Source organism: Pelophylax lessonae (assembly GCF_965119305.1).
Source record: "Pelophylax lessonae genome assembly, chromosome: 1".
Lineage (NCBI taxonomy): Eukaryota > Metazoa > Chordata > Amphibia > Anura > Ranidae > Pelophylax > Pelophylax lessonae.
The window spans coordinates 652,850,800-652,874,210 of NC_138768.1; the positions used below are offsets into that span (position 1 = coordinate 652,850,800).

The window sequence follows — 23,411 nt, forward strand, 5'->3', positions numbered from 1 at the left end:
TGTTGTTCGACTGAGTTGTACAGTTTATAGGTCACATTAAAGGTGGAAAAGGTTCTGAAATTATTTATCTTTGTCTTATTTTTTTACATTACAGAAACCTGATATTTTAACAGGGGTGTGTAGGCTTTTTATATCCACTGTAAATTCTTTTTTTTTGTTGCCGACTCCAAATATTGTGATTTCTAATAAAGTTTCAAAGCTTTTACACCTCTGCTCATTCTCAATCCTTTCAAACATTTTACAGTACAATTAAACTAAAACTGCCTAATAGACAACATCTTAATTTATCCCTGACCATTGACTAAAGCTGGCCAAACATTATACAGTTTTCTTTTTCAATTTCCTTTAGATTTACCTTTAACTATGTAGTGCAAAGGCCTGCCTGATTGCATTCAAGTTGAAAGTGTTTAGATTTGATCTCATATTATATGGTTTTGGTAAATCTAAAGGAAAATTGTACAAGAAAATTGTATACATCAGATATCATCAATCAGATGAAGGCTTTAGTAACTGTGTTCCAGGCTAAACTGAAACATTAGGACTACCTGTTAAGGCACATAGATTATTTTGGCCAACATTATGCATCTATAATCTTTACTGTAGTAACAGAATTATGACACTATAGGGAACCTTCACACGTCATACCTATACAAGCATAGAATAGACAACTGGGTTAAAAGGGATATTTGGCATGTACAAAGGATGTTTAGGTACAATGTATAAAAGATTGCTTATCTGCCCATTAAATGTGTTTTATAAGTAGAAATCACCATATACCCCTATTCATGAGTGAAGCTCACTTATACTGTAAAGTACCTCATTAGCACTGGCTACCAATTTCTTCAATCCCCAGCTATCAGAGGCCCAACGGTCAGCCACTTCCTTGTCAGAGCAGATTATGAAGTTGTCAAAGTAGATGTCAGGAGTCATTGACCACAGTTCCAACCCAACAGCACTAAACGCTGTCATTTTAAAGGGGTTAAGGTCCTCAAAGTAGTATGGGTTAGGAATTTTACGTGGTTTCCAAATACCCTGTAAAAGACAATAATATTATTAAAAGCAGCATCAATTTCTAATGGTCATACACAATGCATTGCAAAAGTATTTACCCCATTGGGTATTTTTTTACTATTTTGTTGCATTATAATCTGGAATTAAAATTAATTTCTTGGGGTTTTGTACCATATGATGTAAACAACATGCCTACAACTTTGAACTTGCAAAGTTTTTTTGGTGACACAAAAAATATTTAAGACAAAATAAAACAGAAATCTTGAGTGTGCCTAAGTATTCACCCCTCCCCCATCCCAAAAATCAATACTTTGTACAGCCATCATTTGTTGCAAATACAGGTGAAAGTCTCTTGGAGAAAGTCTCCATTAGCATTGCACATCTAGCCACTTGGAATTTTCCCAGAACCCATTTTTCAAAGCAATACTGCTTCAATTTAGATGGCTTGTGTTGATGTACAAAAATCATCAGGTCATGCACAATTCTCAATTGGATTGAGATCTGGGCCATTACAAGATATTTACTGTAAATCTTTCCTTTAAACTACTCCATTATAGCTTTAGCAGTATGTTTAGGGTCATTGTCCTGCTGGAAGGAAAAACTCCATCCCAGTGTCCGGCAGACTAAAACTGGTTTTCCTCAAGAATTGCCCTGTATTTGGTGTCATTCATCCTTCCTTCATTCCTGATCTGTTTTACACTCCCTGTCAATGTAAAGCATCACCACAGCATTACAACCATGTTTCACTGGGTGGGGGGGGGGGGGGGGGGTGGTGTTCTTAGGGTGATAAGTGTTGGGTTTCTGGCTCCAATGATGCGCCAGATAGTGCCTCCAATGATGGCCAAAAAGTGCAGTTTTAGTTTTAGTTTAAAAGAGAACCTTCTTACATGTGTTTAGGGAATCTCTTACATGCTGTTTTGCAAACTCTAAACATGTATTCTTATTTATTTTTACGTAGCTGCTTTTTATTGGTCCTATGGACAGATACTCCCATCTCCGCTGTGGATCTTTGCAGCTCCGTTGACATTTTTGTAGCATCTCTGATTATGCCCTTCTTGCCCAGTCTGTGAGTTATAGTGCGTGTCCTTATCTTGATAGGTTTGTAGTGGTGCATTTTCTTTCTTTTTTGGGATAATGTATTTAATGGTGCTCTGTGGGATGTTCACAGTTAGGAATATTTTTTCTAATCTATAGCTCTCCACAACTTTGTCTCTGACCTGTTTGGAGAGGCCCTTGGACATCATGTTGATTGCTTAGTGGTGTTGCAAACTTCAGGACATTTGTTAAAAAATAATGTGACACTTTTGTTTCAGACAGGTGGATGTTATGTAATCATCTAAGTATGGGATTTTTGAAGTTAATTGGTCTGACCACATCTAGTTTTGGGGTTACATAGCAAATGGGGTAAATACTTGTGCACACTCAAGATTTCAGTTTTTTGCCGTAATTATCGTTTGTTCTACAATGAAAGTGTTTTCCACCCTCAAAGTTGTAGGCATGTTGTGTACATCACATGGTTAAAAGCCCCCGAAAACTCATTTTATTTCAGGTTGTAATGCAACAAAACAGGAAAACACCAAGAGGGTGAATACTTTTTCAAGGCACTGTACTGTGTGACTACTAACCAGGTAATGATCTGTGAAGTGATTTACAACTGAGCTACCGAGTTGTGCTGTTTAGGCAGGTGTATAGTATTCCTTAGAGCACTGTTACTATGATGAAATGATCATAAATTCCCTCTTTCTACTGCTCTGGGACTATTCACCTCAGCTGCTGAAAGCATATTTAGACAGTAGTATTACAATACCTGCAGCACAGGTATTGCTGTCAAGAACTAACTTGTACCCTTTTTTTTAAAAAAGATTTAGATGGAAGCCAAATAAACCTGCAGCTGGGAGGAGAAATCTCTTCACGTGTTGGAGAAAGGTAGATGCACTAGGTGATAATCTGTAGTATGATTTATGTTATTAGAACTGATCAATACCTGGTAATTGGGGTTCTCAATCATAGGAGGCTTCCATTTCCCCTTGTGATTTGGATTGTCTATAAGAGGTGGACTCCATTCCCCACATCCAAGAGCAGTTTTACACCTTGGGTTTGGAACCAGAGGGGCTTCCCATTCTCCATCCATGTCCTCATTCCTGCCAACAAAAAGAGTTAATCCTATTACTCTGATGATTACAGAAGATTAGATCTGATACATACAGACAGATTGGTACCCATGTCCTATGGCCTAGCCTGATTATTCTTGCAGCAAGATACACAGACTGCAGTCTACATACCTAAAAACTGGTATATTGAGTTCACTCTAAGGCTCCTTTCACACACGATGTCCGTCAAACGGACTCCGCTTTTCCCAGCGGGGGATCGAGCCGCCGATCCCCCGCTGAGCAGAAGGATGACAGCTGTGTCTCCGCGTTGTGTGTGGAGACACAGCTGTCAGTTCCCCATGCATCTCTATGGGGGAAATCGGATGGGAATGGACCGTCAGTCCGTTCTCATCCGATCCCATCCGATCCGATCCGCTGGACGGATGGAAAATAGGGTTTCCATCCGTCCAGATTTGACGGATCGGATCGGGTCGGATGTCAGCGGACATGTCTCCGCTGCCATCCGATGTCCCATAGGAATGCATAGGGGGGACCGTTCAGATCCGCCAAAAAACGAACAGGCGGATCTGAACGGTCCACCTGTGTGAAAGGGGCCTAAGGTTTCTAGTTAATTCAATTCTGTATAATTTAGGGTTCCTACACCTGTGCATTTAAGACATGGGTAGAGATTTACGAAAACTGGTGCACGCAGAATCTGGTCAGCTATGCATAGTGACTAATCAGCTTCTAACTTCAGCTTGTTCAACTAAGCTTTGACAAAAAAAACCTGGAAGCTGATTGGTTACTATGCACAGCTGCATATTCAGATTCTGTGTGCACCAGTTTTAGTAAATTTCACCCATGATGTGCTTTGCAATGCATATCCAGAACTCCAGGGTTGGAAAATTTAGGAATGCACAGGTCTTTGTCACCATAAATATTTGTAAAAGTGCAGGCAACGTTCTAGAAGCACATTTTGGAAATTAATCTGGACAATAATAGGCATACCTAGAAATCCAGGTTAAGGAAACGAAGTAATGCAAAGATTTTTGTAATGCTATTACATCAACGTAGATAGGCAAGGTTCTAGAAGCCCATTTTGGGAACATACTCTGAAGAATGGCAATAATAGTTCAGGCAATAAGCACTATTAAAAGGCAAATACATCAGCTCCTTTGCATATGAGCCTAAAAGGAAACCTGTAATTTGAAAAGTTTTGCGCTACCACTGATCATCTTTTTCTGAAAATGCTTTTTCAACCAGGGTGCCTTGGCAAAATGCCTAAAAATTGATAAAAAATTGTATACAAGTCAGCAGGTAGATGAAGCCTGCCTTTTAGTTACACAAAGCCACAGGTTTTCATTATGCACCATTACGACCTTCTGGACACCGGCATCTTAAAAACCAATGATGTCATCAGTTGCCTCCACAACATCCTCGTTTGACCCTTCTGTGCCCTTCTCCCTTAGCAGTGATGGAAAGAAACTGAGGGAGAAGATAAATATTGGAATACTAGTCAGAACCAGTGTGCAAAGGTGTATTTTCTTTGGAAGAAAAAAATACCTATAATGTTGGGTGTCCTACATGTGTGGATGTTGCTGCATTATGTAAAATTATTAGAATAGTTTTTTACATTTTAGAATATGGTGCTTTGAGACTGTCCATCATGTTAAAGGGTGCCTTGAGATTGTCTATAATTATAAAGGGTGCCTTGACTGGAAAAAGGTCAAGAAATACTGCTCTACCTGTTAGGGGGACTCTCTGGTTTCATTGCTTTCTGATTAACTGATAAGTAACAAATAGGAGTTCTGCTTTGCTCGGATTTTACTTGCTACTCACATGTTACAGGTCTGTGACTTAGAACACATTCAAATCTAAAAAAGATAGGCAGCTAAGGTATCACAATTTAAATAAGAACCCCAAAGCAGCAACATTGTGGTGTTAAAAAACAAAACAAAAAGCAGGGGGGACTCATGTAGAATACTCAACATTTTCTCATTAATCATAAGGTCAGTCAATATGCTCTTCACCACAGCAATCGAAACAGAGGACTTCTTCCAAGCTCTGGCAATGGCTCTCTTTGCAGCAATAAACAGACAAGCCACCAGTTTTTGTTGACACAAAAACAAGCCCTGAATCGGGTCATGCAGCAAAGCCAACTTTGTGTCCTTACAAACGGATATATGGAACAAGGTTTGAAGGAGCCTGAAGACCCTGGGCCAGAACCCTGTCAATCAAGGACAAGACCACTAGGTATGGATAACGTCTCCCCGATGTCCACAGCCCCTGAAGGTTTCAATAGACACTGCAGAAATGGATCAAAAGCAAATTGCTTAGGTGTGAACTGGGTCTGAACCATGACTGACAAAGAAATGCACATTTTCTCCTTTAACCAATTGCCGACCGCATAACATATACAGCCGCAAGGTGGCTCGGCTGTGCCAGGTAACGTACTAGGTATAAAACTTCTGGATAGGGGGTGCGTGCGTGCTGTCGGCGACCCGGCCATGCTGCGATTAAACACAGTAGATGTCGATAAGCGGGTGCGGGCCAATGGATTACCACCGGCACCTGGCGATCCTCACAAATTTACACAGGACAGAGTCCTGCCTATGTAAACAAGGCAGTGCCCTCTCCTGTTTATTGGGGTAGTAACAGATTTTCTTTCCCCCCAAAGCAGGGAATAAAATTCATTACTTCTCCTAGTAAAAGCACCTCCTACAGTAAACAAAACACTGGCTAGGCACACATTTAACCCTTTGATTGCCCTAGATGTGTAACTCCTTCCCAACCAGTGTCATTAGTACAGTGACAGTGCATATTTTTAGCACTTATAACTGTTTTAGTGTCACTGGTTCCCAAAAAGTGTCAGTTAGTGTCCGAATGTCCGCCGCAATATCACAGTCCCGCTATAAATTGTTGATCGCTGCTATTACTAGTAAATAAATATTCCAGTATATATCCCATAGTTTGTGGACAATATAACTTTTGCACAAACCAATCAATATATATGTTTAATGGGATTTTTTTTTACCAAAAAACATGTAGCAGAATAAATATTGGCCTAAATTTATCAAGAATTAATTTTTTTACATTTTTTCATTGGATATGTTTTATAGCAGAAAGTAAAAAAAACGCAGGCCGTATCGCCACTAATGGCTTGGTCATGAAGAGGGGTAAATCAGCAGGGGATAAAGTGGCTAAGTCTAGTACACACAGGCCGAATTTCCGGTAGCATCGGATGGTTCAATAGAAACCAGCTCAGATTCGGCCCGTCTGTACTGCAGCTAGTCCGACAGAAGCCAGTCTTTCGGCTGACTTCTGTCAAAGAGGCATAACCAAAAAGGTCTGCCGAACGGCTCCCAATCAACACTCTCATTCAATGGCTGAGAGCGCTGACTGGTGTGTTCTGGCAGGGGAGGGACAATCTTCATGTCAGGATACAATAGCACAGCAGGGGAGATAGCTGTACTAACATTAGATAGTTAGTACAGCGGCTCATTCTGAGGTGTAATCTTCTTTTTCTTTTTTTTTTACTTTCAGCCCTGCTGGGTTAAACAAAAAAACTAGTAGTGTATAGCACGCTTTAGTTCTATAGGGCTTCTAACCACAATGGTTAGTTCTACAAAAAACTTAACAGAGTCTGTTCACCAAGAGATACCAAATCTTTTCATACATGGAAAACCGATTACATCCATAAATCAACCCATGATTCATTATCTGGCTCATCCAAGAGCATTTGTGGTGTGCAATATTCTGTAATCAGTATCAGCCAATTAGAAATAACTTTATGGAGGTCACAAAAGAAAAAGATATGTATCAATGGTTTGCCAAACTTTGCTTTTTCCCTTTGACTAACCCCAATACTCTAAAAAAGTTGAAAGTCAACATGGACTTCTTACCAGTCACTTGGTTTATGAGCTTCTGGGTCAGGTATTAGGTGAGATTCATCATCCAGCCAGCCTTCTGGTTTTTCAGCATTGGGATCCTCTATTTTAATAGGCCCACCTTCATCCCTTGTGTATATGCAAATATATAATACATCAACTTAATGACAATAAAAATAACAGCATGTATAAAATGACTTTCTACAACTTGTCTTTCACTCGGCAGACTCATAGACACGATCATACACCTCAGGTTGCCTGAACACTGGCAGATATAATATTGCAATGCACTGCGCAAACTGTTGGCGCTATATAATACTGTATAATAATCCTAAAGATGTTTTAAGTATTAGGCAATGATCATCTAATATCTGTGGTTAGAATTCTGATGTTGCTCACAGCAATACATCAGATGTCATTGTCTCTATAGTGTATGTTAGAAGATCTGATTGGTTACTGCCAGGGCTGCTGTTAGAAATCATGGGGCCCCGTACAGCCCACCTTGCCAGTCTAGTGAATTTCCATAAAGCTGTATGGGTCCCTCGGTAAGCAAATAGAGTCTGCCCAGTACAGGGGGACCGGTGCTACCCCCTTATCAGCAGCCCTGGTTACAGCAGTCAGCCCATTTCTGTCACCCTATCACACTAATGACTCATACTAATATGTTCTCAATCATTCTATTCAGCCTAGGCCACATAAAGTGATCTTACCAGTCTTCTGGTTCGACAGCATCAGGATCTGGAATTTTGACCCGCTCATCCCACTCTTTAGGTTTTTTATCCTTTGGATCATCTATTTCCTTTGGCGGATTTAATGGTGGGATGACATCCTCCAAAAGGCTTCCTTGACTTACAACTGTTTGATCGATAAGGATTTCAAAGGTGTTCTCTGGCTTCAGAACTGGATAACAAAAAGAACATCAACCACCACAATCAGCATGGACTTCTGGATTTTACAAAATATAGTTGTTTTTCAGCTCTGAGCTAGAGATTAAATCTGATTATACACATTACAATCATATTCATACAAGCAGGCCCTTGTGCCACATGGTTGTTGGTAGATGTAAAGGCAAGTGTACAATTAGATTGCAATGTACAGTATTTCACATTCGTGAGTACACCCCTCGCATTTTTGTAAAGATTTTATTATATTTTTTCATGTGACAACACTGAAGAAATGACACTTTGCTACAATGTAAAGTAGCGAGTGTACAGCTTGTATAACAGTGTAAATTTGCTGTCCCTCAAAATACAGCCATTAATATCAAAACCGCTGGCAACAAAAGTGACTACACCCCTAAATGCAAATGTCCAAACTGGGCCCAATTAGCCATTTTCCCTCCCCGGTGTGACTCGTTAGTGTTACAAGGTCTCAGGTGTAAATGGGGAGCAGGTGTGTTAAGTTTGGTGTTATCGCTCTCACTCTCTCATACTGGTCACTGGTAGTTCAATATGGCACCTCATGGCAAAGAACTCTCTGAGGATCTGAAAAAAAAGAATTGTTGCTCTACATAAAGATGGCCTAGGCAGAGAAGATTGCCAAGACCCTGAAACTGAGCTGCAGCACAATGGCCAAGACCATACAGTGGTTTAACAGGACAGGTTCCACTTAGAACAGGCCTCGCCATGGTCGACCAAAGAAGTCGAGTGCATGTATGTGCTCAGCGTCATATCCAAAGTTTGTCTTTGGGAAATAGACGTATGAGTGCTGCAGGCATTGCTGCAGAGGTTGAAGGGGTGGGGGTCAGCCTGTCAATGCTCAGACCATACGCTGCACACTGCCTTAAATTGGTCTGCATGGCTGTCATCCCAGAAGGAAGCCTCTTCTAAAGATAATGCACAAGAAAGCCCACGAACAGTTTGCTGAAGACAAGAAGACTAAGTCCATGGATTATTGGAACCATGTCCTGTGGTCTGATGAGACCAAGATAAACGTATTGGTTCAGATGGTGTCAAGTGTGCGTGGCGACACCCAGGTGAGGAGTATGAAGACAAGTGTGTCTTTCCTACAGTCAAGCATGGTTGTGGGAGTGTCATAGTCTGGGGCTGCATGAGTGTTGCCGGCACTGGGGAGTTATAGTTCATTGAGGGAACCATGAATGCCAACATATCCTGTGACATACTGAAGCAGAGCATGATCCCCTCCCTTCATAGACTGGGCTGCAGGGCAGTATTCCAACATGATAACGACCCCAAACACACCTCCAAGATGACCACTGCCTTGCTAAAGAAGCTGAGGGTAAAGGTGATGGACTGGCCAAGCTTGTCTCCAGACCTAAACCTTATTGAGCATCTGTGGGGCATCCTCAAATTGAAGGTGGAGGAGTGCCAGGTCTCTAACATCCACCAGCTTCGTTGACAATTGTGCGCCGCTTTGTGTTGATCTCTCACATAGAATCCCAATAAAATACATTTACATTTTTGTTTGTAACATGACAAAATGTAAAGAATATCAAGGGGTATGAATACTTGTATTTAGCCCCCTTTACTCTGATACCCCTAACTATAATCTAGTGGACTTCAGAAGTCACCTAATTAGTAAATAGAGTCCACCTGTGTGTAATTAAAACTCAGTATAAATACAGTTGTTCTGTGAGACCCTCAGAGGTTTGTTAGGGCTCTTTCACACGGCCGCTCCGTGTGTCCGCAAATCATCCTATTTTTTTGCGGATGATTTGCGGACTTTAATGTAAGTGAATGGCACTGCGGTTGTCAGCGGAATACCATCCGCTGACATCCGATTTTCCTCCTTTCAGTTCTGTTCCGTTTTTTGGAATGGAACAGAACCCTATTTTTTCATCCGTGTAAAAAACGGAAAGGAAGGAAAATCGGATGTCAGCGGTGTCATCCGCTGACATCCGCAATGCCATATACTTACATTATGTCCGCATATCATCCGCAAACGGATGGGATGATATGCGGGCACACGGAGCGGATGACACAAATGTCATCTGCTCCGTGAAAAAAAAAAAGTCCCGCAGCGGACAAAAGCAGCAGAGCGGCCGTGTGAAAGAAGCCTTAGAGAACCTTATTGCACACACAGCATCATGAAGGCCAAGGAACACGCCAGACAGTTTAGGGATAAAGTTGTGGAGAAGTTTAAAGCATGGTTAGGTTAGAAAAAAATTATCCAAAGCTTTAACATCTCACAGAGGCCTGTTCAATCTATCATCCGGAAATGGAAAGAGTATGGCACAATGAAAAAAACCTACCAAGACATGGCCATCCACCTAAACTGACAGGCTGGGCAAGGAGAGCATTAATCAGAGAAGCAGCCAAGAGCCCCATGGTAACTCTGGAGGAGCTGCAGAGATCCACAGCACAGGTAGGACAATCTGTCCACAGGACAAATATTAGTTGTGCACTCCACAAATCTGGCCTTTATGGAAGAGTGGCAATAAGAAAGCCATTGTTGAAAGAAAGTCATAAGAAGTCCCATTTACAGTTTGTGAGAAGCCATGTGGGGGACACAGCAAACATGTGGAAGGAAGGTGCTCTGGTCAGATGAGACCAAAATTGAACTTTTTGTCCTAAAAGCAAAACGCTATGTGTGGCAGAAAACGAACAGTGCACATCACCCTAGACAAACAATCACCCTTGTGAGACATGGTGGTGGCAGCATTATGTTGTGAGGATGCTTTTCTTCAGCAAGGACAGGGAAGCCTTGTAATAACAACCAGTGTGGCTAATCAGCCACTTGGCTGTTATAACAAGCAGCGGGAGGGGATGGCTCGCCTGTAACTGGCTTTGATTGGGTCTCGGATCTAGTAACCCGGAATTTATGTCATGACATAACTTCTGGTTTATTGAAGCTTTAAAGGTGCAAGATTTAAAAAAAATGGCAGCATTCAAAACAGCCAGACTCGGTGTTTTGAATGCTTTTAAGTGCGAAGGAGGGATTTGGGGTCTTATAGACCCCAGATCCCTGCAAAAAAAATACCTAAAATGTGACTATTGCTGTCACAAGGGACGTTAACAGCAATAAAAGTGATCAATAAAAAATGTAAAGGGACAGTGTCAAAATAAAAAAACGAAAATAAAATGAATAAAAAAAAAAATATGTAATGCGCCCCATCACCGTGTGCGCACGCACAGAAGCGAACGCAAACGTAAGTTGCGCCCGCAAATGTAAACAGTGTTCAAACCATACATGTGAGGTACCGCCCCATGTGCTCAATTTTAAAGCATGACGTGTTAGGTATCTATATGCTCGGCGTAACACATTGAATAAAAAATTTGGGCTAACTTTACTGTTTTGTTTTTTAATTCATGAAAGTGTATTTTTTTCCAAAAATATTGCATTTAAAAGGCCGCTGCGCAAATACAGTTTGACAAAATATTGCAATGACCGCCATTTTATTCTCTAGGGTCTCTGCTAAAAATATATATATAGTACTTGGGGGTTCTAAGTAATATTCTAGCAAAAAATACTGATATCAACTTGTAAGCAACAAGAGTCAGAAAAAGACTTAGGCTGGCCATACATTATACAATTCTCTTAAAATTTTCTTTAGATTTACCTTCAACTATGTAGTAGTTGCCTAATTGAATACAATTGAAAGTGTTTAGTTTTGACATCATATTATATGTTTTTTTGGTAAATCTAACAGAAAATTGTACACAAAAACTAAATATGTATGGCCAGCCTTAGTCTTCAAGGGTTTTAAATTACACACAGGTGGACTCTAATAATTAGGTGACTTCTGAAGGCATTTAGTTCCACTAGATTTTAGTTAGGGGTATCAGAGTAAAAGGGGCTAAATACTAAATGCATGCTACACTTTTCAGATATTAATTTGAAAACAAATTTGAAAACCATTTATCGTTTTCTTTCCACTTCACAATGATGTGCCACTTTGTGTTGGTCTATCACATAAAATATGTTTACGTTTTTGGTTGTACAATGCCAAAATGTGGAAAATTTCAAGAGGTTATAATACTTTTTCAAGGCACTGTGGGCAGCTTGCTACTTTACTGAAGAGTGTTAACCATACAGAAATAAACATACTCAAAGTATAAAGATGTGTCTTCTTGTCTGTATAAAACTTTTTCAGATCAACATCAGGACGCTTTGCATGTTTTTCGTCATAATCCCCAATTATTGGATTTTTATGCCTGAAGATGAAATGCAGTTTATAATCTTCTCCACATTTGTCTGGTCCAAACATGATTGTGTATGGAGTCCTGTCGTGGAATTCCTCCTGTATAAGACAAAAAGTGAAATCAAAGAAAAATGTAATGAAGAGTAACCAAAAGAGTAAGTTCATGTAACAAAACAGTGTAGTAGGCATCAGTGCCATCTTAAGAGCATTAAAGGGCCCCGGGCAATGCACTGCACTGGGGCCCTGCCTATATAATCACCCACGAGAATAAGATTGCATATTATCAATAAGGCGATATTTATTGGTACAGCCAGACTAATGACAGCTTCCAAGTTCAGCGGCTGGATCTGGTGAACACACAGACGGGAGTCTGACTCTACTGTCCTGTGTGTGCCTGTTCCCGTGGAGGCGGAAAGGCATTCCTGCAGTTGTGGGCTCCCCCTCCACTGCCCAAGTGGCCTGACAGCAGCGCAGGGCCGACAGGCCCTTACCACCTGTTAAATTCAGTGGTGGGATGCACACGGGAATCGGGACTAATGCATGGCTGGGGCTGGACCACTGGGCAGGTGGGGCCCCCGGGCAAGTGGGGCCCCTGGGCAACCACCCAGCATGCCCATTCGGTAAGATGGCCCTGGTAGGCATCTATTTTATGACGCAAGCAATCAGGTTTCCTGAAATAAAGTCATTACCCCATAAAATGTATGGGTAGATCATAAGAATGCACGTACGTTATGCAGATTAATTTTGCATACATAGAACAACAACATACAGCTGAAAGACAACAAATCTATTGCTATTACGTCTACTCTGTGCCGCTGCGTGACAATGCTTTACTACAAGCAGATGAACATTTCATAATAAAAAAAAAAATTTGTCCTAAAAATTGTTTTAAAGCTACTTCTAGATTGTAAGCTCTAACGAGCAGGGCCCTCTGATTCCCCCTGTATTGAATTGTAATGTAACTGTATTGTATTCCCCCACATTGTAAAGCGCTGCGCAAACTGTTGGCGCTTTATAAATCCTGTATAATAATAATAATAATATTTTCCACTTTCCCAAAAATTGTAGTTATTCTACAGTGCAGCAATCCAATGCAAATAATTTTTTATAGAAGAACTGAACTCTGGAAGCTGTGGTCACAAAAAAAGGCAAAAGAGAGCAAAAGATTAGTCAGTAGTGTTGCCTGTGTTCTCCCCAACCTGGCCCCATTCATTCCTAACCTGGCCCCATTCACACCTGAGCGTTTTGTAGGTCAAAGCCCTCAAAAACAAAGTTCAAAAATGTTTTTGGGCTACATTTGTTACAACTTGATTTGGACAGATTGGTGTGTTTTGGGGTGCTTTAAATCCCATAAAATTGCATTGGTGCATGCAAAAATGGGCAAAGTGCGTGTTTTGTAGTGCATTTTTAAGCTGTCACTGCCCCACCTCAACAAGTGATGTCACAGATGATACTGTTTTCTATAGGCTAATAAAAAAAAGCCTGAAGTTCAAACGCTATGACACTCAGATGTGAAAGCAGCCTCAAATTAAAAATTTAGTTATGGGTATTTGTATAAAGTTACATTGGTCCAGCTTGGACAAGTAGTTTTTGACAAAAAAACATTCACCTTTTGAAATGTGAAAGTGTTATCATCCTTTGGAAAGCTGGTCTATGCAGTTCAACTTGGATCTGCCCACCTACATTAGAAAGCTTTCCTACCACCCACAGACACTTAGGGGGCTGATCATCAAGATGGGACAGTAAAGTAGCCATATACCAGTTTTCTTTCATTCAGTTTGCTGATTCCTCCATCAACAAAAACAAGGTGGATGGAGGAATTTGCCACCCTCTGGGACATTGTATTCTGCCAGCGGGATCCGGTGCTGTCATAATACACTGATCAGCAACTGCTGATCAACAAAAGTTTTCCATCAAACAATCAACTTCTGTTGACAAGGGATGCCTACACCCTGATCGAATATCATCCTGAACAAGACGAAATTCAATCAGTGTATGGCCATCTGTATTTTGGCAGACCCAGCACATCCATCTATCTACCATCTAGAGCAGTTGGAGAGGAGTGGTTACAGAGTGCTGGTTTAACACTATCCCTGAAAAGCTGTGATACTTCAAGTATTTTCCATGGTCAGAAGTTGTGTGATGATGTGTTTCCCCCTACTCTTAGCTTTACATTTGGAATAAATAATAAAAACATCTGTTAAAACAAAAGAAGATCAACTCACACACCAGATTCAAACTGCTCGAATGGGAGAGGAGCTTGATATATGCCCCTCCACAATCAATGCTGTCCTGAAAATTCACCTCATACCTGGGTAAAAATAAAATAGAAATCAGATAACAAGAAATAACTCTGCATATGATAATGCAGGGTATAGTAAGACATATAGTATAATGCAGAGTAATGAGTAGTGTTGGGCAAACAGTTCCGGCGGAGCAAAAGTTTGAACACACGAATTTGAATGCCGCTCGGCGGGATATTTGCCCACCGAGCGCCCCACAATGCACTGCGTGCTTCACAGTGCATTCTAGGCCCCTAATTGGTAGAAGCCTTGCACCTGAATGCTGGTCGGGTGCAAGGCCTTGCCAATCAGGGCACAGAGCACCGTCAGAGCCCTGATTGCACAAAGTGATAATGACTTTCTCAAATCACGGCTCAGTGCTCATAGTCCCTCCCCACACTATAAAAGGTTCCTTCCCCTAGGAAGAGTTTGCAGTGTGAAGTTGGAGATAGACAGTTTGATACTGGCGAGCTAGTGTGTTATTGTGTTAGTATAGTGTGTGATTATAGTGTAGTGTCAGTGTAGTGTGTTAGTGTAGTGCAGTGTTTAACCACTTGCTTATCAGGCACTTTTACCCCCTTCCTGATCAGGCCAATTTTCAGCTTTCAGCGCTGTCACACTTTGAATGACAATTGCGCGGTCATGCAACACTGTACGAATATGACATTTTTATCATTTTTTTTCACACAAATAGAGCTTTCTTTTGGTGTTATTGAATCACCACTGGGTTTTTTTTTCTTTTTTTTGCTAAACAAACAAAAAAAGACCAAAAATTTTGAAAAAAAAAAACAAATAGTTTTTTATATTTTGTTATAAAATCTTGCAAACAGGTAATTTTTCTCCTTCACTGATGTGCGCTGATGAGGCTGCACTAATGGGCACTGATAGGCACTAATGAGGCTGCACTGATGGGCACTGATAGGGCAGCACTGATGGCCACTGATCTGGAGGCACGGATGAGGCTGCACTGATGGGTGGCATTGATTGCAGCCATAGGTGGCACTGATGGGCAGCACGGAGAGGTGGCACTAATAGGTGACACTGATAGATGGCCCTGATGGGCACTGATAGGTGGCACTGACAGGCAGCATTGATAAGTGACAGTGATGAGGCACTTATTGGCAGCACCGATGGGCACTGATTAGGAGTTCTGGTGGTCACTGATAGATGGCACTGGTGGGCACTGTTGCAATTTGCAATCTCTGCCGCAAGCAGATAAAGTGTCGCAAAAACACCAACCATTTGGGTACCGCATGCTTGACAAGGCATTTAACCTCCCATCCCTCCCAGCCCGTTGACAGGAGCACCTGAACCCACACAAAAGGGACACAATTCTTCTCCTCCTCACTCCTCACCTTTCATGTCTACCCCAGCTATATTTCATGACCTCTCAGCAGCCTCCACTGACAAGAATGATGGTTTAGCAAAGGGTGTCACAGGTCCTTGAAACATGTCTGCCAGCAGCACACCACCAGCGGTAGAGTATAGCAGGCAAATTTCTCTGCCCCAGCTGCTGCAGCGAAAAAAAATACACTTGCTGCCACACACATGCCTAGCGTCTAAATTCCAGCATGTCCAAATTGCTGGCTTTACAACTCCTGCCTTTCCGTCTGGTGGATTCTGCCCCTTTCTGTGAATTTGCAGAATGTGCTGTACTGCTGTACCACAATGGCAGGTTCCCAATCGCTATTTCTTTGCACATAAGGCCATTCCAGCTATGTACCATCACATAGAAGGCAATGTTTTAGCATTGTTGTGCAAGGCAGTCAGCCGCATGGTCCACATTACTGCTGACACGTGGTCCAGCAAGCATGGCCAGGGATGGTATATTTCCTTCACAGCACACTGGGTAACTCTGCTTGCATCTAGGAAGGATGCAGGACAGGGCTCAGTGCTGGAGCTGGTTTTGCTGCCACGTTTCCATACAGCTGGTGGTGATGATGTGAGATCTGTCAGATCTACCCCCCTCTTTCTCCTCAATGCTCTCCTCTGCTGGATTATCCTATGAACCACCAGTACCCCCTAAGCGTTTAAGGGGGCCATTCAATGAATCAGGCTAAAAGATGCCATGCAGTGCTTCAGCTGGTGTCGGGATTCGAACCCGTGACCAGCAAAATCCCAGGCGGTAGCCCTGCTTACTAGGCTACCATCCTCTCTGGACATTCCTCTCTGGACATTCCTCTCTGGACATTCCTCCCTGAAGCCTATTATTTCAACCTTATTCTTGCCAAGCCTTGCTCATCACCTTTGATTCCCCACACCTGGTACTTCCCTATATAAGTCCAGCCCCTTGCACTCAAGCTTGCTGATTATGAGCTCCTGAGCCTTGATCAAGCTTCTCCTTACCCCTCTGCTCTTGTCTACTACCACAAATCCACTGCTGACCAGGAATTGACTACCGACTACTCTTCTGCTTTGTCCCTACCTACTGAACTGCTACCTCCGTTGCCGATCCGGATTGTCTGACCACGCTTACTGCTGCCCGCCCCGACCTTTGGCTCATCTGACTTCTATCTGGTTATCCCTTGTCGGCTCCTCCACCTCCGGACCAAACCTGCACTCTGCCTGGCTGGGTGATCCTAGGGACCGCGACCTGGTGTTAGCTTGCAGCGCAGTCTTTCCCCACCATCAGGGGCTCTAGTGAAAACCAGCCAGCACTTAGTTTCCGCACCTCAGGTGAACCCGTGTCCTCATCAGAGTACTACCTGGTGTCCATCCGGTATCCAGCACTGCTACCACAGTAGCCAACCCGGATTGTCTGACCACGCCTCTGCCAGACTTCCTGCACCTACTACCGGCCTGCGGTCCTTGCCACTGGGCTCCACTCCTACCTCCGGCCAGCAGTCCTCTGACTCAGGTGAGCCTGTAGGATTGTTACAGCTGGTCTGTCTATGGGACAGGAGCCACTCCAGAGAAGAGATTCTTTCAGCTCTGCAGGGGTAGACCCAGAGGTGGTTCACACCATGGAAGCTTGAGCAAGGAATGGTGGTGTGCAATAATGGCACAAACCTTCTGTCCGCCCTTTGACAGGGAAAGTTGACACAAGTGCCATGCCTGGCACATGTCCTCAATTTGGTGGTGCAACATTTCTTAAACAGGTACCCAGATTTGCAAGGTCTGCTAATGATCTTCCCCACACCAATGGCTACTGATAAAGGATGCATGCACTGTACCATTTGAAGAGGCGTGACAATGCAGGCATCAGTGACACAATGCCTCTTGTGTTCCTGCTGGCATTATGGACAGGGCATGCTTTCCGAACTAGAATTTAGTGCTGCCGGAGGTTTTGTGACAGATAAAAGAGCGTGTCTGTTCACAGACTCAGTTGACCGGCTGACATTTGTCAAAATGAATCAGACCTGGATTAGCAGCAGCTATCAAGTCCCTAATGCCGATGTCGCTGATTAGGTGTTATTGGGATCTCAAATCTCTGCAAGACTGTGTTGGCTGCCTAGCTTTGTGTGTTTTGGTTTTATCTTGATTACATTTTTTGGTATAGGTTTCATAGGCACAATTAACACACAAGGACCAATTTTTCTACACCTGTTTGACAGGTGCAACAAATTGAATTTTTTTACACCAAGGCCAATTCTTACTTTCATCAAAAGTACTTCTAGAAGGTTATGGGATGAAGACACCACCAACACCCAAAGCCCAATTTTTCCACAGCTGTTTGACAGGGCATCAAATTTAATTTTTCTCACAGCAAGGCCAAGTCTTGCTTTAATGAAGAATACCTCTAGAAGGTTATAGGGTCAAGGCACCACCCACACCCAAAGACCAATTTTTCTGCAACTGTTTGACAGGGGCATCAAATGTACATTTTTTTACAGCAAGGCCAATTCTTGCTTTCATCAAGAGTACCTCTATAGGGTTACAGTGTGAAGGCACCACCAACACCCAAAGACCAATTTTTCCGCACCTATTACTTCTATGCAAAGTTTGTGAAAGAGACACCAGGCTTTATCTAAAAGAAAATTGTTAATCTTGGTCTGAGTGTAGTATAATGTGGCTTCTTCACATAAGGCTTGCCTACTGTGATGCAAAAATGCGTTATTTCCATCCAAAGTCTGCCAAAGAGACACCAGAATTTATCCAAAACAATCTCTAATCTTGTTCTGAGTGCACTAAATTGTGGCCTCATCATACAGACTGGCTCTCCAAGCTATTGTTTAGAAAATAAAGAAAGCTTGCAGGATAAATCAATTTAAAGCAGGCCAAACATGGGTCGAATTCCAAAATAATTTTCTTATTAAAATACTTCATTCATTCACATTTTGCACCATTAGTGGGTTGCAGCAACAGCCGATTTTCATGCAGCCATCAAATTTGAGTGATAAGGCATGTTGGAAATTTTTGGAAAACAAACACATTTCTAATCAATGATGAGAGAAGCGTGCGAGAAATATAATCAAAAAAGAAATGTGCATGAGCTATGTCCTGGAAAGAAAAGTAGATTGCCAGCCACATAAATTATTTTCTGTAGCAACATGAGGTGAAATTGAAGGCCTGGTCGGTCAAAATCAATGGTGGCCCCAACAGATCACAAAACGCACGAAATTTTGGATTTTTGAAAGAAAATCCGTTTGGAATTCGACCCATGTTTGGCCGGCTTTAATGTCATTTTTTTTTTTTTTTTACAAATGTGAGTTTTGCTGCAGCAGGTTTTTTACATGGTACAGATGCACCTCTTTACAGGAAGACTAAGGGGACCCCCTGGCACTATATTTAAAGGAATTTTTCATTTTTATTGTTTCACTTTAATCATCATTCAAATCCCCGCTCCTTAAACTATCATTTTTAAAAGTTTTTTGGCATTGGTACATGTCCCTCAGGGCAGTAGCCGGGCCCCTATTCATTTTTATGGTTAATACCCTGCATATAAGCCTTCAAAATGGGGACTTTTGATTTTTCCCATAGACCTCAGTGGGGCTTGCCGTTCAGGTTGTAATTTATACAATGTTTTAGAGTTCTGGCGCAAACCGAACTGGGGAGTGATCGGCCCATCTCTAATACTGCTAATGTGCAATTCGAAGTAACTAACAACTGCTTAGATTTCAATTTTCTCTGGCAGATTAGTAGAAGATACATTTTGTTTGGATGGCAAAGGGCTTACCATTTAGGAGCTCCTTAAAGCGAATGTAAACGCAGCACATTAATTTTGTTTAAAAAGAGCAGCGTGTTTTGGCTGCAGGTGGTTGCAGGCGTGGAAACGGGTACGATTATCGCACCTGCAATAGTGTGAACCAGGCCTTATAGAAGAAATGTAGCAAAACAGTTTCAACTGTATATTTAACTGATCAAAAGGGAAAAACTAAGAGCTAATTTTTGTGGGTTTGCAAACATTAAACCTGGCAGTCCACTTTTTTTAATAACTGTAATTACACTCAGGCTTTTATCATATTATATAGTGTAGAATGCAATGACGTGCATTAACCTCCAAAAGCCAAATATAAGCTTGTAGCAGTTAAATGTTGTTAAGCTGTTGTTCTCTGTAGATAAAGGTTAATATGGGGATTTATCAAAACTGAAGCAGACGGAATCTAAAGCAGCTGTGCAAGACAACCAATCAGCTTCTATCTTCAGCTTGATCAGTTAAAGTGGAACTTTAGTCAGAAAATTAAGTCTTGCTAGATCACTTCAGGCTGGCCCCTTTTGCAGGTATATATAAACATTAAAAGAAAGTGTCTGTACTGTTTTAAATCTAGTTTAACACGGTCTCACCCTGCTCTGCACATGCTCAGTTGCTCCCTATTTTTAGGCACTGATAAAAATGTCGAGGCTTATCTGTTGACAGCATAAGAATGTACTGCTGCTTAGAGGCTCTGGGCTTCAGAAAAATGTCAGCCTCCAGCGAGAAGAAACAGGAGCAATGCTGGAGGCAATTTACAGCACACACTAACTTGGTAGCATAATTATTAATGTTGAATGTATGTTCCTTGCTAAAGAACATTCTTTTCTATCGCGTTGTTATGGGTAAAGTTTTGCTTTAAAGTGGTTCTAAAGCCTTAAGGTTTTTCGACTTAAAGTGTTACTAAACCCAGAACCTGCATTCACTATATCTGGTCTCCCACAGTACACCAAACATGGAAATGCAATTATTTTAGTAAATATAAACTGATAAATACCTTTTCTCATCAGCAGTATATAGCAGTCTTGTGACTTCTATCAGTTCCTAGTAAAGCTTGTAGGAGGAGTTTTCATTATCCCCTGATCCTCTGTCTGGACAGTGCTGATTGGCCCTGGGCTGATCACATGCACTCTCCCAAGAAAAAAAAAAAAACTCTCTAGCAATACACACCAAACTGAGCATGTGCAGCTCGTCCCCTGGCTCTGTAAATATCAGGTTATTTTTTGAAAACAGTGGAAGAAGAGGAGGATCAGAGAGACAGGTTCAAACAGCCAATCTACACAATGCAAAGGATAAACCCCTTAGGTTTATGCAGTAAGTATAACAAGCATGTTTTACTGCATATACATACATTTTACTGTATTGATTGATAAACAAATGTTACTGCATTCTATGCATTAAGGAGTTACAGATCAGCTGCGGAGCTGATCTGTGTCTTACTGTTTGCATACATTTTTTACCTTTTGCTGCTGTAGGTCTGCTGGCACCTTTGGTTCTACAAGCTTGTGCTCTGCTCTTGCTGCACTGACTTAGCAGCTATGGGTGTCGCCCACTTCCCCTGATGGTTAATATACCTTCCTACCTGTTACTTCCTGTCTAGCCTCCAACCTGTCACCCTATTTAAATCCCCCTCAGACCAGTTTCTGGTTGCTTGAGCAACACTTATTCCTGAGCACATTCCGTGCAATCATTTCTAACCTGACTTCTTGTAGACTGATCTCTTGTGTACCGACTTGGCTAGTTCTTCTGATTACGTTTGTCTGCTGCCCGCCCTGACCTTGGATCGTTATCTAGCTCTCCTTTTGCTCCATTCATCCATCCATGCCTGCACTGTGGCTTTAGGTACTCTCATCACGAGCAGGGTGAACCTGGGGGTCATGACCTGGGGTCCACATACAGCTAAATCCAAACTTCTGTGAGGAGGTCCTTGGCAGAACACTGGCTGGCCCTTAGATTCCACGCCCTGGGGGATCCCGTGTCACCTGCTCACCTGTGGACTCACACCACTAGTACTGTGACATAAGGTGAAAAACTTTCTCAGGATGCAGCTGCCCCCCAAACTCCCCTTTTTTCCTTACCTAAGCCCATCTGATCCAGCGATGTGCACAAGCGCAGCAGTTTCCGCCGCTGTCTCTCTCCTCATTGGAAAGACTGATAGCAGCGGGAGCAATTGGCTCTCACTGCTGTCAATCAAATTCAGTGACTCGGGAGTGGGGGTGGGGCCAAGTTTTGCGGTCTGTGTCAATGAACACAGCACCAGGACTGGGGAGCAAGCGAGAAGCACGGGTGCCCCTATGAAAAGCATCTTTCTGTGGGGGCACCCAATGAAGAGCCTGGAGCACCGGCGGGGACCCCAGAAGTAGAGGATCAGGCTGCTCTGTGAAAAGCCACTGCACAGAGCAGGTATGTATATGCATGTTTGTTATTTTTTTAAAAAAATGAAGCTTTACAACCACTTTAGGCTTTGAAAATGAAAAGATAGAAGCTGATGCACAACTTCTCCAGGTTCTAGCTGCTCCAGTTTTGATTAATTACACTCAATGTACTTTGCACATAGCCTAACTTAATGTGAACTATGGAGTCCTGAAGGATCTAACACTGTAAGTATATAGTATCTTATTTTAATATATTTCAACAAATATATTAAAGCCATATCATACAAAACTATATTAAAAGCTATAAATTACAGTATTATTATTATTACAACTATAAAAGGGAAAAAAATGTTTACTGGGAATAGTTATGCTTTCACTGAAATATGCTTAGAATAAAAATAGGTCTATACTCAAGCAAAAGTAAAAACAAAATGTTAAAAACAGGGAGAAGACTTGGTACTTTTGGTCTTTTTCTGCCTGCACTTGTCTATTTTATTTTTATAGCCTGGTGGGGTATATAATGGCAGCATTTTAAGTGAACAAACATTGTGATGCAAACAGTAAAAGATACACATGGGAATTTACTACACAGAGGAAAGAGAGAGGACACTTACTGGACAATCAGAGGTTTGTCTTCGAAGACGAAAGGCTTCTTGAGCTTGGATGAAATGGCATGGTGTCTGGCTGTGGACTTCAGGACAAGGCCTAAATCTCCAGACAGCTTGTTTTCTTTTAGCTCTTCCACTTTCCACTCACCTAAAAAAGAAAAATGACTAGCATGGATTAAAATACCTGGAATGGTTAAATGTTCTGTTCTGTCCTGGATGCACATAAGGAAGTATGAAGAAGTCTTTCCAAAGTGAATAGAAATCCCACTTGATGATTTTACTTCACCTTCCATCAAAAATAAAATTTCCAGTTCTTATTTGTCCTAATTACAATGGTCACCAGGATAAACAGAGAACCTGTGTTCCTATTAGGAAGCTGGACCCTCTCTATTTGTCCTGTTTACCATTGTACTATACTATGGGACAGGAAGTGAAGGGAAATCTCCCCAATGGGACACAGATGGCAAAAAAAAAACCTGACAGAGGTTATAACCTTTCCTCACTGTATCCCCAAAAAAACCTTTTGCTTATAGTTCTACTTTAACCACTTGCCGCCTGCCTGTACCTTATTTGTAAAAGTTAGCAGCTATTTGTAGCCACTGACCTTTAATTCCAACAAAAAAACCACTGACTCTTTAAAGAATATCTTAACCCAATAACAAAAATTAAACTTTTTTCAGCTTACAAGTCCCTAGATGAGTTGGCTTTATTTAAAACATTTTCCACAAGTATAGAAAATGCTGTTGATTTTTCCAGAAATACAGTGTCCTTGTCACTTGCTGTGAAATACACTTAAATAACAAACAAATCTATCTTCCTTCCAAGCTACCTTCTGTATACTACAGACTACCTCACCTTTGGATAAGTGGGATTTTTTGTGTATTAAGGAATGTGATTGCTTGTATTATTTTTTGTCTCTCTAAATA

At 41.7% G+C, this 23,411-nt stretch overlaps 1 protein-coding gene across 2 annotated transcripts in view; it reads right to left on the bottom strand.

Moving 5' to 3' along the window:
• Positions 1–23,411, bottom strand: part of CLGN (calmegin) — a 105,863-nt gene that overhangs the window by 39,611 nt on the left and 42,841 nt on the right. For both annotated transcript variants that reach the window (XM_082243528.1, XM_082243529.1), the window contains exons 5-11: positions 22,492–22,633; positions 14,319–14,400; positions 11,996–12,188; positions 7,699–7,888; positions 7,004–7,117; positions 2,996–3,152; positions 817–1,032 (exon numbers count right to left, since the gene is read on the bottom strand). In XM_082243528.1, the coding sequence (XP_082099654.1) occupies positions 817–1,032; positions 2,996–3,152; positions 7,004–7,117; positions 7,699–7,888; positions 11,996–12,188; positions 14,319–14,400; positions 22,492–22,633 (1,094 nt within the window). The remainder of the gene's footprint in view (positions 1–816; positions 1,033–2,995; positions 3,153–7,003; positions 7,118–7,698; positions 7,889–11,995; positions 12,189–14,318; positions 14,401–22,491; positions 22,634–23,411) is intronic.